Raw genomic sequence first — 13,317 nt, 5'->3', positions numbered from 1 at the left:
TTGCTGGGTTGGTTATAAAATAATATTTACAGCCAACAGTAGTCGACTATATACTCGTATATATAGGTGGTCTGCTATATACCAGGTCAAGTACCCACTTTTAATTAAAGAGGCTGACTTATATTATTTAAACCATCTGAAATCCTTTACATTTACCGTCACGTAATTGTATACCTACAATCATGACTATTTCATGTATTTCGGTTATTTCAGAAATGAAAAACTGGTAACTAATTTTGAAAATACTACGTTACATAAACAGGTCTTAATACTATGAAGGAATATAATTATAAACAACTACATACCTGATTCCTCGACATGTTTCTGTCACTGAAATCTGCTGAAATCCTCATAATTTCTCTTTAATCAATTCACACTCCACCTTATGTAGCCACTTCTGACGGTAAACAGTTAAAACTCTTACACGGGGGTTACAAACCTGCCAGCAGGAACTTCAATACGCGCAGTCGTTACTTGCGCATACTTCTGCTGCCATCTCTACGGCTGTGGGCACACCAAGGCAAGTGGCCAATGCAACGCAACCGTGATATCTAATTTCCAACTTTCAACTTTATTTTCGTCCATATCTGAAGTGAATACAAATGGACATGTCAAGAAATAATAACGAATACATCACATGTCATATAAAAGTCATATAAAATACACACAGTGATCTGTCATTATAATACAGCAACCGTTATAAGGAACTTAACAATAACAAATACAGAAGACCAAAAGAAGAATGTCAGTAATATAAAACATGTAAACACAATATTAAAAATTGCAGACCGAAAGACAATCAACTAGCTAGTCATCAATCTAAAATTAGTTGAAAAATTCTTGAAGAGAATAGAAAGCGCTGCACAGAAAATACTTTTTTAGTTTCCACTTAAAACATTAACATTCTTATCGCTTTAATCACTCTTAGACATTTTCTCTATCTTTTAAATACAGTTTCGGAGTACTTAAGTCCCCCACCCCCGAAACTAATACCGTATATCAGTGCAGATTCAAACTTAGTAAAATATACATTTCTTAATACAGGTCGGATAACTGAGTCGCGTAAGGATATAATCAAATAAAGAGCCTTGTTGAGCTTTTGGCATACGTATTGAGTGTGAATTGGCAAGCTTAGATCTTCAGTAATACAAGTACCCAACAATTTACAGTAGATGAATACATTATTTCCTTATCATTTAAGCAAAAATGTCTATAGATTGGAGTAGGTCTTTTCCCCTGAAATAATAATACTTTAGTCTTATCCGTCTTTACTATGAGATGATTTTCATCAACCAATTTCAAATTAATTCCTAATATTTAGGATTCTTTCATTTAAAATTGTGTAAAGTCTGCTACCACTCAGTTTGGAACCTCTTGTTTTTAAACTCGTAAGGAATGAAATATACAAACCCATAATTTTACCTGCTGTTTTCCACTTGTATGAAACTTTTCTCTTTCACCAGCGGAGGAAGCAAATGTTTGATAATCTTAGACCGAGGAGAATAATTCTGCTAAGGAGGGAAAGTGACATGATGCTGAACAAAACTTCATAATGAGAGGCTTAATCATTTGTATTCATCAGACTTCGGTGGGACGTTCAAATTAAGGATGAGATGGACGGGTCGTATAGTACACGCGGGGAACGTCAGGAGTGCGTACAATATTTTGGTCAGAAAACCTCAAGTGAAGAATCTAGACCGGTCTAGACTGTTCCCATTTGTTTGAAATTACAAATGACTGCTATATTCAATCTATCAGATTCTGCTTCTGTAAAGTATAGTCAATTGCGTGCCGCGCGGTCTAGTTCATGAACTGTCTTCGTCCGCTCAAATACTTGGATCGTGGGTTCTAATCCCACTTGAAGCAAGGATGTCTGTGTGCGTTAATTCTGTTTGTGCTATCCTATATGCACATAGCGGCCTTGCGAAAGGCTGTGTCCCCGTCAAAGTTTTCTTTTTTCCTTAGCACTACAGTCCCAGTGGGCCTAGGCCCACCTCCATGAACTTCTAGGTTCACTTCGGTTTTTTCTAGATCTTACACATACGGTAGGACTCCTTGGGCGGGTGATCAGCTCGTCGCAAGGCCTCTACCTGTACACAAACACAGAAAAACGCACACAAACATCCATGCCCTGAGTAGGATTCGAAACCACGACCCCGGCTTCAGAGCGAGCGAAGACAGTGCATGCTTTAGACCGATCGGCTACCGTGACCGCCTGCCCCCGTCAAAGTATTCTCACAAAATATGTTCGAAAGTTTCAAGAAACTGAAAAAGCGGCCAAGTTCCAATTAAGGTCTGTAGAGCCATAGATAGATAGGTAGATAGCCAGTTCCATAACATATTTCGGCCAATAGAAGGTTATCATAATGTGCAAATTGGTCATAGATGATGACAATCTATATCTTTACGGCCGTTAGAACCTGAAGTCTCGTCGAGGAGCTACCTAATGGAGTCGGCTGAGACTTGTCAACGAGGACAAAAATATCCTCTGACTGAAACCAGAATATATGTTAGAGATTTAATTATGTATAGAGATATAGAATATTCGGAGCCGGATAGCTCGGTCGGTGCAGCGACTAGGAGCTGGACAGCTCAGGAGTTCGGGTTTTATTCTCAACAAGGGCAAGAGATTTTCCTCCTTTCCATAATGTCCAGAGCGGTCCAGAGTGGTTCGGGGCCCTCCCAGCCCTCCCAGCCACCTGCACAATGGTGACCATGGGGTCTTTCGCCGGGGGTAAAGTGGCAGGGGCGTCAAACTGACGGTTCACTTCCATCTAGTGTCGAGGTTAAGAATGGCGAAGCTAGACATCTACTCCACACATTCCTGCTTCATGACGTGGTGCTTAATCAATTAAAGCCTAGAGATAACTTTACTTTATGGATATATTTGTTACAGAATGTGAACATCTGCAGAAGTGAAGGCAAGTGGAATGTCCTCTGGGGATAGTCCTTTTCTACTGGGACTGCTGCAGGGTACAGAGAACGAATGAACCCGAAAATGGACGCATGCATTTTATTGCGATTTTCACAGAATATTTAAAGCAAACAACAAAAAGTTGCACATGTCGTCTGCATAATTGCTTGTGTAGAAAATGCTGTGCATTGCACGGACAACGTCCCTGAATGGCTGAAAAAAGAAAATATATATTTACATTATGGGGAGTGTTACTGTTATTTCGTTATACTATGTGAACCATAAAAAAACATCCTTTGGGACCTTTGGGATGTGTACAGACCACACGTCATCAGAAACCAGTAGACAGTAGTGTTCATTGTTACAACCGTCACAACCGTGAGAAATTCGATTATCTCGTAGTATACGTAATCACCTCTTTGCAAGGCCCTGCTCGTTGGTCCTGTTACGTGTACTAGCGGTATTAGCCTACGTGACATACGCTGTTTGTCTAACGTCGTCTCGTATCTCGTTGGCCCGCCAAAAGAGGTCGTTTTTGTTTTATTTTAGGAACCCGTTTTATAAAATTGTATTGGTAAGTAGTTTATTTTATTTTATTGTGAATCTTGACAATAAGAGGTGTATTGGGAATATAAAGCCTCAATGTAATTTTATAGTAGTTGGTCACCCTCTTCGATTTTGGCTGAAGCTGTCTACTTTGGTCTTTGTGTCGTAGAAGGAAAGTGTGTGAAGGTTGCGGTTTTTACCGGCAAGTCCTCTGTTCTCTAACAGCCCGTTGAGTGTAGAGGTATAAAAGGTATTAGATTCATAATTTTGTGTTGCCATCGATACACATTTATTTTATCGTTGTAATAACAAGAACATTATAAAGTGAGGATCAAAATATACATGAGAGTGAAAATACTCTTGGTATAATTCATTTTTTGACCCATCCTATTATTACGATGTATGAGCGGATATAAGAAAATTATAATATTATACATTGAACGACATATACTTAGGAACGCTGCAATATGCCTACGGCTTTCTGATCTTTCTGATGGCAGGAGAATGAGTTGTAAAGTTCCGTGGGAATGACAAAATTGTGCTTCATGTTATCTTGGTACACCATGTTATAATCGACCTGTATTGATGAACTCACCGTTACATAACCACATAATAAAATTACGTTAACGGTAAATAGAGTTTTGTTAATAAATTTACCTGTTGGCGTAAACTAAAAAGGATTTCGGTGTTCTTCTGACAGGCCATTCGTAAAGCACGTAACGTGCTGGAAATTTCCTTTCCAGAAAATAGATCCGGACATAACATATTTGTCCATTTCAGTATCTCATTACCATGCATTTTATGAGTTCAGTTTGTGATATATTTCAAAGTTATCGAACTTTTTATTCTTTATTCTGGCATATAGTGTTTTATATTTGTGTATTCAGCAAGGTTGATATTAAGCCCATCGAGTTTATATGCAACATTAAAATGGTAATGAAATTGTTGGATGAAACATGTTCTTTTGTGTGTGTGTGTGTGTGTATATATATATAGCAAGTTTGGTATTAAACTTAGGGAGTTTATGTGAAACATCAATAATAGTGAAACTGTGGCATATATAGTTGTTGCCTTGTGAACAAGAATTTTTGGTGCTCTGTATCTGGCAGCCACTCAGTAGCAGTAGCAATCTTTGACTTGAGTGTTCGCTTATGGGGATTGGCAGGACTCACATTGATGGGATTGATGTCTCTTCAATAATGAGGAATGAGCATACTGTCCATGGTCTGCATCTTAATCCTCGAGGCAAGGACAAGCTCATGCGACTCATTGCAGAGAGCTTTAAGGGCAGACACATTCCAGTTGTCATGGGTGTTCAGAATCCTTTTTTAGGCTAAACAGTGCAAGTAAGGTTTACCAAGTAAAAGAAATTGCAAAAGAAAATAATCCTTCAGCTAGTAATAAATGCCAAGAAATAGAAATCAAAAAAGGAAATAATAGCTCAATAAAATCAGTACAAAACAAAGTACTAAGAGTGTTCCATCAGAATATAAGAGGACTGAGAAATAAATCAAATGAATTAATAAGCTTCATGCATTCATGTCTACTGTACATACTGTGCCTTACTGAACATCACATGAACCACCTGGAATTAGAACATTTTCACATAGAAAATTATAATTTAGGAGCTAGATATTGTAGAAAAACGTTAGAGAGAGGAGGAGTGAGTATTTTTGTACATAAAAACGTGAAATTTACTAAAATAAATTTAGAAGATTATTGCAAAGATCAGGATCTAGAAGCCTGTGCTTTAGAGTTAGACTCTACTTTTTCTGATATTTGTGTACTGAGTTTATATAGAGCCACATCTGGGAATTTTGATCAATTCTTAGATTAGAAACCATCCTCAATGTACTGCATAGTCCAAAAGTTCAATTTCTAATTTGTGGTGATATAAATGTAAACTATCTCGTCGATAGTAATAGGAAACTAAACTTAGATTTTTTGTTATTATCTTACAATCTCTCCAGTACTGTTAACTTTCCCACAAGAATTCAAAGTAACTCTAGGTCAGCGATAGATAATATATTCATTGATAACTCAAAAATAAGAGACTTTACTGTAGGACCCTTTATAAATGGCTTGTCCGATCATGAGGCCCAACTCATAGAAATAAATAATATTAACCTGCAGCCCAATAATCAACAATATAAAACAGTAAGGAAAATCAACAAGCATATGATGGCAGATTTTGTCACAAAATTAAGTAATGAATCTTTGTATTTGACAGCAGTGATATTGATTCTAAATTTAATTGCTTTCTGAACACATACTTGAGGATCTTTTATTCAAGCTTTCCCTTAAAAATATTAAAAAATGACATTAAAAACAAAACCACCTTGATAACTGTTGGAATAAAAACTTCATGTAAACATAAAAGACATCTATATTTGGCCAGTAGGGACAGTAATGATCCAAGACTAAAAAGTCACTACAAAATTTACTGTAAATTCTTGTCAAAAGTCGTTAAAGAAGCGAAACAGAATAATTATAACAACCAAATTCTAAAATCAAACAATAAAATTAAAACCACCTGGGATATTGTGAAAGTTGAATCGGGAAAGAAAACTGTTAATGAAAATGTACAAAGTTTGAATATTGAAGGAAGGTCTACTAGTAATCCACAAGCTATTGCAAGTGCATTTAATGAATATTTCCTCTCATTAGTTGAGAAAACATATCTTAATAATAATAATCCAATGTAATATCTGTCACATTCCTTTAATAGTTCATTTCCAAATATAAATCTCAAGTTCTCAACAATAAAGGAAATTGAACACATTATTAAATCCCTTAAGCCCAAAAATTCACATGGATATGATGAAATTTCTACCAATTTACTTAAAGCAAGCTCTGTTTACATCAGTTCACCGTTGAATCATCTGTGTAATAAATCTTTATCATCATGGATTTTTCCGCAATGCTTAAAATGCGCTGTAGTGAAACCACTTTTTAAAAAAGGCCAGAGAAAATGCATTTCTAGCTACAGACCAATATCTATACTGACTTCATTCTCAAAAGTCTTTGAAAAAGTTATGTATAATAGACTACTTGAACACTTAAATTCTAACAACATATTAGTCAAAGAACAATTTGGATTTAGGAAAGACAAAACCACAGAAAAAGCAACCTATGAACTAACCATTGATATTTTAAATGCTCTCAATAACAGATTAATAGTGGGAGGGATTTTCTGTTATTTAGCAAAAGCTTTTGATTGTGTAAATTATGATATCTTACTATCAAAATTAAATTTCTATGGAATAACTGGCAAAGTTAATGAATGGATCAAATCATACCTCAAAAATAGGTACCAAAGAGTAGTGATAAACAGTAAAAAAACAGTTCTAATGCATTTTCAAACTGGGGAATCATAAAACATGGTGTTCCACAGGGATCAATTTTGGGCCCTTTGCTTTTTATTCTCTACATAAATCTATCAAAAACCATCAATAATAAATCTAAACCAATTCTATTTGCAGATGACACTAGTATAATATTTAAGAACTCTGAAATTGAAGACTTTGAAAATGGTATAAATTTTGTATTTGAAGCTTTAAATAGATGGTTCGAAGCCAATAAACTCTCACTAAATTTTGATAAAACCCATTACATACCATTCTTAACTAAAAACAGCCACCAAATTGATCTGGTCATCAGTTATGCCAACAAATTAATCTGTAAAGCACCTGATACAAAATTCCTTGGAATGCATGTAGGCAGTACACTGTCTTGGAAAATACATATAGAACAAACTATACCTAAATTAAGTGCAGCTTGCTATGCAATGAGATCGATTAAGCCCTTTATGCCACAGGAAACACTGAAGATGGTTTACCATGCCTACTTTCATTCTATTATGAACTATGGATTAATATTCAGGGGGAACTCTTCACATAGTATAAAAATTTTTAAGATACAAAAGAATATAATTAGAACATTACAGGACTTAGAAGTAGAGATTCATGTAGAGATTTATTTAAGAAATTAAAAATTCTACCTCTTCAATCACAATATATACTATCGCTTCTCTTATTTGTTGTGTACAACAAAAATAAATTTGAATTAATTCCAATATCCATAACATGAATACTAGACAAAAATATAATTTCCATCTACCTTCATCAAACTTATCACTATATCAAAAAGGAGTCTAATTTTCTGGCATAAAAGTGTACAATAGTCTCCCACAAAGTATCAAAAACTTGAGTAATGATACTAAACATTTTAAATCAGAGCTAAAGAAATATCTGCATGCTCATTCCTTCTACTCTGTAGACGAATACCTCAATGTAAATAGAGAATAATGTAGAATTAAGCTATATTAGTTTAAGATGAAATTACTTGTACCAGTAGGTATTATTTTGACTTGTTCTATATCCAGAGGTATTAACCTACTTAGGATCTGTGGAATGCAAATAAATTCAGTTCAATTCAATTAAATGCAAATATTGCAAGAAAGTTGTAGAAGAAGGTGAAATTTATGTTGTCTGAGGCACTAGGGAAACAAGCCCCTCCCCCACCCCACCCCTTCTGAATATTAAAAGCTCTTTATGAAAAAACATGACTAGAAATCTAACCATAGGTTTCCAGTGCTGAAGAAAAACGAAAAACCAGATGTTACAAAGGAGGGGTGGACATCTGAATTTGCTAGAATTTAATGTAAGATAAATAATAGTCCAACAGTATGTTCAGAGTTAGGGATGATGTTATAGAACTGCAAACAAAACACAGGTACACAAGTTACTTCACTACTAAATAAAGTGTGGTGTAGGTATTGTTAGTATCCCACATAGTAGGGTTCTTGCGAGTATTTGTTGTGTGGCTGTTTCAGATCTCAGGATGCCTGTTCCAGAGTTGCAGAAGCCCGCTCCCCAGTTTACATCTACTGCACTAGTAAATGGGCAGTTCAAGGATATCTCCCTTAGTGACTATAAAGGAAAATATGTTGTGCTCTTCTTCTATCCACTTGATTTGTAAGTTTTAACCCAATGATTTTGATAAAACATTATAGAAGCTGATGTAGTTGTAGAAGAACCATAATCTTTAGAATGAAAAAGTGAGAACATGACAATTGACAGCAACTGGAAAGTTCTTTTGTCACTTTCAGCAATAACAGAATCTGTCTGTATACAGAAAGTAGCATATTGCTGTTGTGAAAAGATATCAGTTCATGGTATTGATTCTGTATTGTTTTTCTTGTATTTACAGTTATCCTTTTTTGTTTTTAAGTCCATCATGGAGAAGTGTCAGAACTCTGTGAAATGAGACAGTGGTTTTGTTTGTAGTCCTTGCAGTCTGCTGAACAGAGAAAAATAATTGGCATTATGATAACACCCTTCTCTCCATATACATTATACCAAAGATATTTGATAATGATACCAGAAATGTTTATTGGTGATTCATACATTACCAAAAATGGCGGGTGATGTTTCAGTGATCTGTTAAATAAAGACATTTTAATGAGAAGGGTTACATGTTTTAAATGCATTCTTGAAGTTTGAACCACCAGAATAAGCCAGAAGAAACAAAAGTAGTTTCAGATCACTCCTCCTTTAATTATATTTAAAGTAAAGTGAGCTGTGGAGTCTTATGGTGTAAGTTAATCTTGTCAATATCTCCATTATATTTCAGTACATTTGTGTGCCCCACCGAGATCATTGCATTTTCAGACCGTGCAGCTGAGTTTAAAAATATTGGCTGTGAAGTTCTAGCAGCTTCGTGTGACAGTCACTTTTCTCACCTTGCTTGGGTAAATACCCCACGGAAGAAGGGAGGGCTGGGAGAGATGAACATTCCTCTCATTGCTGATAAGGCTGGAAAGCTGGCCAGACAGTATGGTGTGTACAGTGAGGATACTGGTGTTCCATTCCGTGGGCTGTTTATAATTGATGGGAAACAGAATTTGAGACAGATCACTTTGAATGATCTCCCTGTTGGGCGGTCAGTGGATGAGACTCTTCGTCTTGTCCAGGCATTCCAGTTCACAGATGTGCATGGAGAGGGTAAGCAAGTAACATAATTAATTACGTGTATAAACTCAGTATTTGCAGAAATTAGTTCACCTGTGCTGTTTACTTTCTTTTGATCCATGACTATAGATAGTACAGGATAGATGAAACAAAACAGTCTCATAATTCTTATGAGAAATTCCAGCTCATGCAAGTAATGGTTAAGTTAGGTGCTGTATGTTTCATCGGGTGATGTCGGTTTTTTAAAGCAGTGATCACTGTAAGCACTAGGTTTTACATAATGTGAATCAGTCAGTACAGCAGAAAGTAACTTAAACGTGGAGAAAGTATTAAAAGAAAAGCTCTGTGGTTTTAGTCCACAAGCGAACGATACCAATCAAGCAACTGCCACTTGTTGGCAAAGTTAGTGCCAACTTTAGCGGATAGAGGGTGTTGGGTGGTCAGTGCAGTGAATCCCCATGGCTGCTAATTTTGGTTTTCTAGACTGGACGCAGGGAAAGTATATTCAGTTTAATTCATATTTACTAAATTATTTTGCATTGTGGGCTTAATTTCATGTGTGTTCCGGTTTACCATCCACATGGTGTTGGATCAGAGACATACTTAGGGCAGTCAAAAAGTTCTCGGAATTCCCCTGCAGACGGAGAACAAGCGGTAAGATAGGGCACGCACTGTTGTGGTGGGAAGCTCAGCATGTTTGCTCGAAGGCGCAACAAGACTGGGCAGGTTTCAGTGTGCAGTGTCGTTACTGTTCTGTTTGAATTAGACGTGTGTGTTGGTCATTCGGCACAATGTAGCAGTTCGAACAGCGTGCAAACATCAAGTTCATTTGCAAATTGGGAAAATCTGCTTCAGAGACACAGTTGGCCCTGCAGCAAGTTTACGGTGATATTGCACTAAAGAAATCCGCAGTTTATGACTGGTTTTCCCGGTTTAAGAATAGGCAGGAGACGTTAGAGGATGACCAGCGCACTGGTTTTCCCGGTTTAAGAATAGGCAGGAGACGTTAGAGGATGACCAGCGCAGCCGGAGACCTTCGACATCCAGAACCGAAGAAATGATTGGAAAAGTGCGACAACTGATTCAATGTGATCGAAGAATGACCATCGCGGAGTTGGAGCAAGAAGTTGGTACTGTTACTGGCCATTTCTGCATGCAAGTTTTGCAGAGGTTGCGCGATGCAGTTCGGAGGAAGTGGCTTCTGCATGGAACACATCAAATTGAATGGGACGGCTGAGCTCCGGAAGATTCCAAAAGAAGCCCTCCACTGATGCTTCCAACAGTGGCAGGATCGATGGAGCAAGTGTGTGTGTGCACAAGGGTCGTACTTCGAAGGTGATTAGGTAAACGTTGCCGTATGTCCTACCATTACCAATGGTATCTCCACCTTATTGTGGTGGTGGGGTTTGAGAGCTCCTTTGACCCTGAGAGCTATGCTGGCGGTAGCATAGCTACTGGTAGGGCCACCCATGCCGGACAGGTCAAGGGGTACGAGCCAGACAGAGAGGGATACCCTGGTTCTCCAGGTTGGGGTTTGGCCGTGAGGCTAACAACCTCACACTGTAAAAACTAAATTGTTCAGAAATCCGAGGAAAGAGTAGCCGGACGGACCTATTCAAGACAACTTGGAAAATGTTTAAAGGATTCGAGAATTGGATCTTGGAATGTATTATCTCTTTACAGAGCCGGAGCACTAAAAATGCTACTTGAACAACTAGATAGCTATAAACTAGATATCACTGCTATACAAGAACTGAGGTGGTTGGGTAAAGGAGTCATAGAAAAGAGGGATCATGGTGTACTCTATAGTTGTCAGAAGAGGAGTCACATGTTTGGAACAGGTTTTATTGTTAATAAAAAAAGGAAGCATCTTATTTTAGACTTTCAGGCAAAATCTCACAGAATGTATAGGCTACGAATTAAGGGAAAGTTTTTTAACTATAGCCTTATTTGTGCTCATGCCCCAACTGAAGATAAAAGTGATGAGGAGAAAGACTCCTTTTATGATGAATTGGATGAAATATATGGCGAACGTCCAAAAAGGGATTGTAAAATAATCATAGGGGACGTGAATGCCAAAGTGGAGAATGAGAATGTATATAGATTGGGAATTGGAAAACATAGTCTACATAACAAGTCAAATGATAATGGGATGAGATTAATAAATTTTGCGTCCTCAAGAAATATGGTAATAGGTAGTACAATGTTTAATCATAAGGATATACATAAACGAACCTGGAAATCCCCTGATGGAAATGTGTTTAATCAAATTGATCACATCCTAATAGATGTAAGACATTGTTCAGATTTGATGGATGTCAGGAGCTACAGGGGAGCCAACATTGACTCTGATCATTACTTAATAATATCAAAGAATAGAAGTCGAATATCTAATGCAAGGAAGTTACATGGATCCCAGGCTAAGAAATTGAATTGTGGAAAATTGGTGGAACAAGGAGTTGCAACCAGATATACTGGATTAATTTGTGAATGCCTGGCAGGTCTCTCTGATAGTGAGGATGTCAGTGAAGCTTGGAGGGGCCTGAGAGATATTATTATAAATGATGCTGATGCAGTCTTAGGAAGAATGGAAAGGATAAAGTATAAGAATTGGTTTGATGGAGAGCGTGAGCAAGTGACAAAAAAAAACCAGGCATATAAGAGAATGCAGCGAAGGAACCATACTCGAGGGGCTGTGGAAGAATACCGTGAAGCAAGAAGAAAAGAAAAAAAAGATTGCATAAAAGGAAGAAAAGGGAATATGATAAACAAGAACTGATTGAACTGGAGCATTTAAGAAGTTCAAACGAAATTTGAGCGTTTTATCAAAAACTAAACAAGAGTCGAAAGGACTTTCAGCCTAGAACAACCTTATGTAGAGATAAAGAAGGCACAATATTGAGTAGCGATGAAGCAATACTGGAAAGATGGGTGCAATATTTTGAGGAATTATTAAATAGTAACGCCTCTGAACAAGTGGAAGGTATGACCATAGACTGGAATCAAGGAAATTTTGAGACTGAAGAGCCAGCGCTGACCATAAAAGAAGTAGAACAGGCTATCAAAAAATTGAAAAATAATAAAGCTCCAGGAATGGATCTCATCACGGCAGAATTAGTGAAATTTGCAGGCCCAGAATATGCTAAGCACTTAATCAGCTAATAGTTAAGATATGGATAATTGAAATAATCCCAGAGGAATGGAACCTACGTATTGTATGCCCTATCCATAAGAAAGGTGATGTTATGGTATGCTCTAACTATAGACGAATTAGTCTGTTGTGCATAGCATATTAATATTTTCCAGCATTCTATTTAACAGACTCTCCCTTTGTGGAAGGCATAATTGAGGATTACCAATGTGGGTTTCGTCAAGGAAGATCAACTAATGATCAGACTTTCACTCTTCAACAGGTCCTTGAAAAGTGTAATGAATTCCATATTGAAACACGTCATCTTTTCATTGACTTCTGATCAGCCTATGACCCCATTGATAGAGATAGTCTTTTTCTGGCAATGGAAGAGATGCACATCCCACAGAAGTTAATTGCCTTAATCAGAGCCACTATGAGAAAGACCCAATGCCAAATTAAGATTCAGAATATGTCATCCAGCCCTATAATAACTAGAAATGGAGTTCGACAAGGGGATTCCCTAGCCTGCCTTTTGTTCAATATAGCATTAGAGAAGGTATTTAGAGATGCAGGCATCAACACAAGGGGGACTATACGAGGGGGTACCCAAAAGAAACTGAACTTATTTTTTTTAAACTTATTTATTCGAATTTTAAGCACAAACCTTCAATCCCCTTCAAAGTACTCTCCACTTACACTAATACACTTGTCTAGTCTTTTATTCCATTTTTCAAAACACTGTCTAAACATCT

General features: G+C 37.0%; 1 protein-coding gene across 2 annotated transcripts in view; it reads left to right on the top strand.

Moving 5' to 3' along the window:
* The first annotated feature begins 3,356 nt into the window (after window positions 1-3,356).
* LOC111866906 (peroxiredoxin 1) overlaps window positions 3,357-13,317 on the top strand; it is a 12,166-nt gene continuing 2,205 nt past the window's right edge. Inside the window, exons 1-3 of one of the 2 annotated variants that reach the window (XM_023856269.2) lie at window positions 3,357-3,488; window positions 8,295-8,436; window positions 9,095-9,465. In XM_023856269.2, coding sequence (XP_023712037.1) covers window positions 8,303-8,436; window positions 9,095-9,465 — 505 coding nt within the window. In that variant the 5' untranslated portion in view covers window positions 3,357-3,488; window positions 8,295-8,302. Of the gene's footprint in view, window positions 3,489-3,600; window positions 3,711-8,294; window positions 8,437-9,094; window positions 9,466-13,317 lie in introns of those variants that run through there. The other variant, XM_023856270.2, reaches the window with a different exon arrangement.

Source organism: Cryptotermes secundus, unplaced genomic scaffold (assembly GCF_002891405.2).
Source record: "Cryptotermes secundus unplaced genomic scaffold, Csec_1.0 scaffold858, whole genome shotgun sequence".
Taxonomy (NCBI): domain Eukaryota; kingdom Metazoa; phylum Arthropoda; class Insecta; order Blattodea; family Kalotermitidae; genus Cryptotermes; species Cryptotermes secundus.
This window is presented reverse-complemented; position numbering and strand designations above follow the sequence as displayed.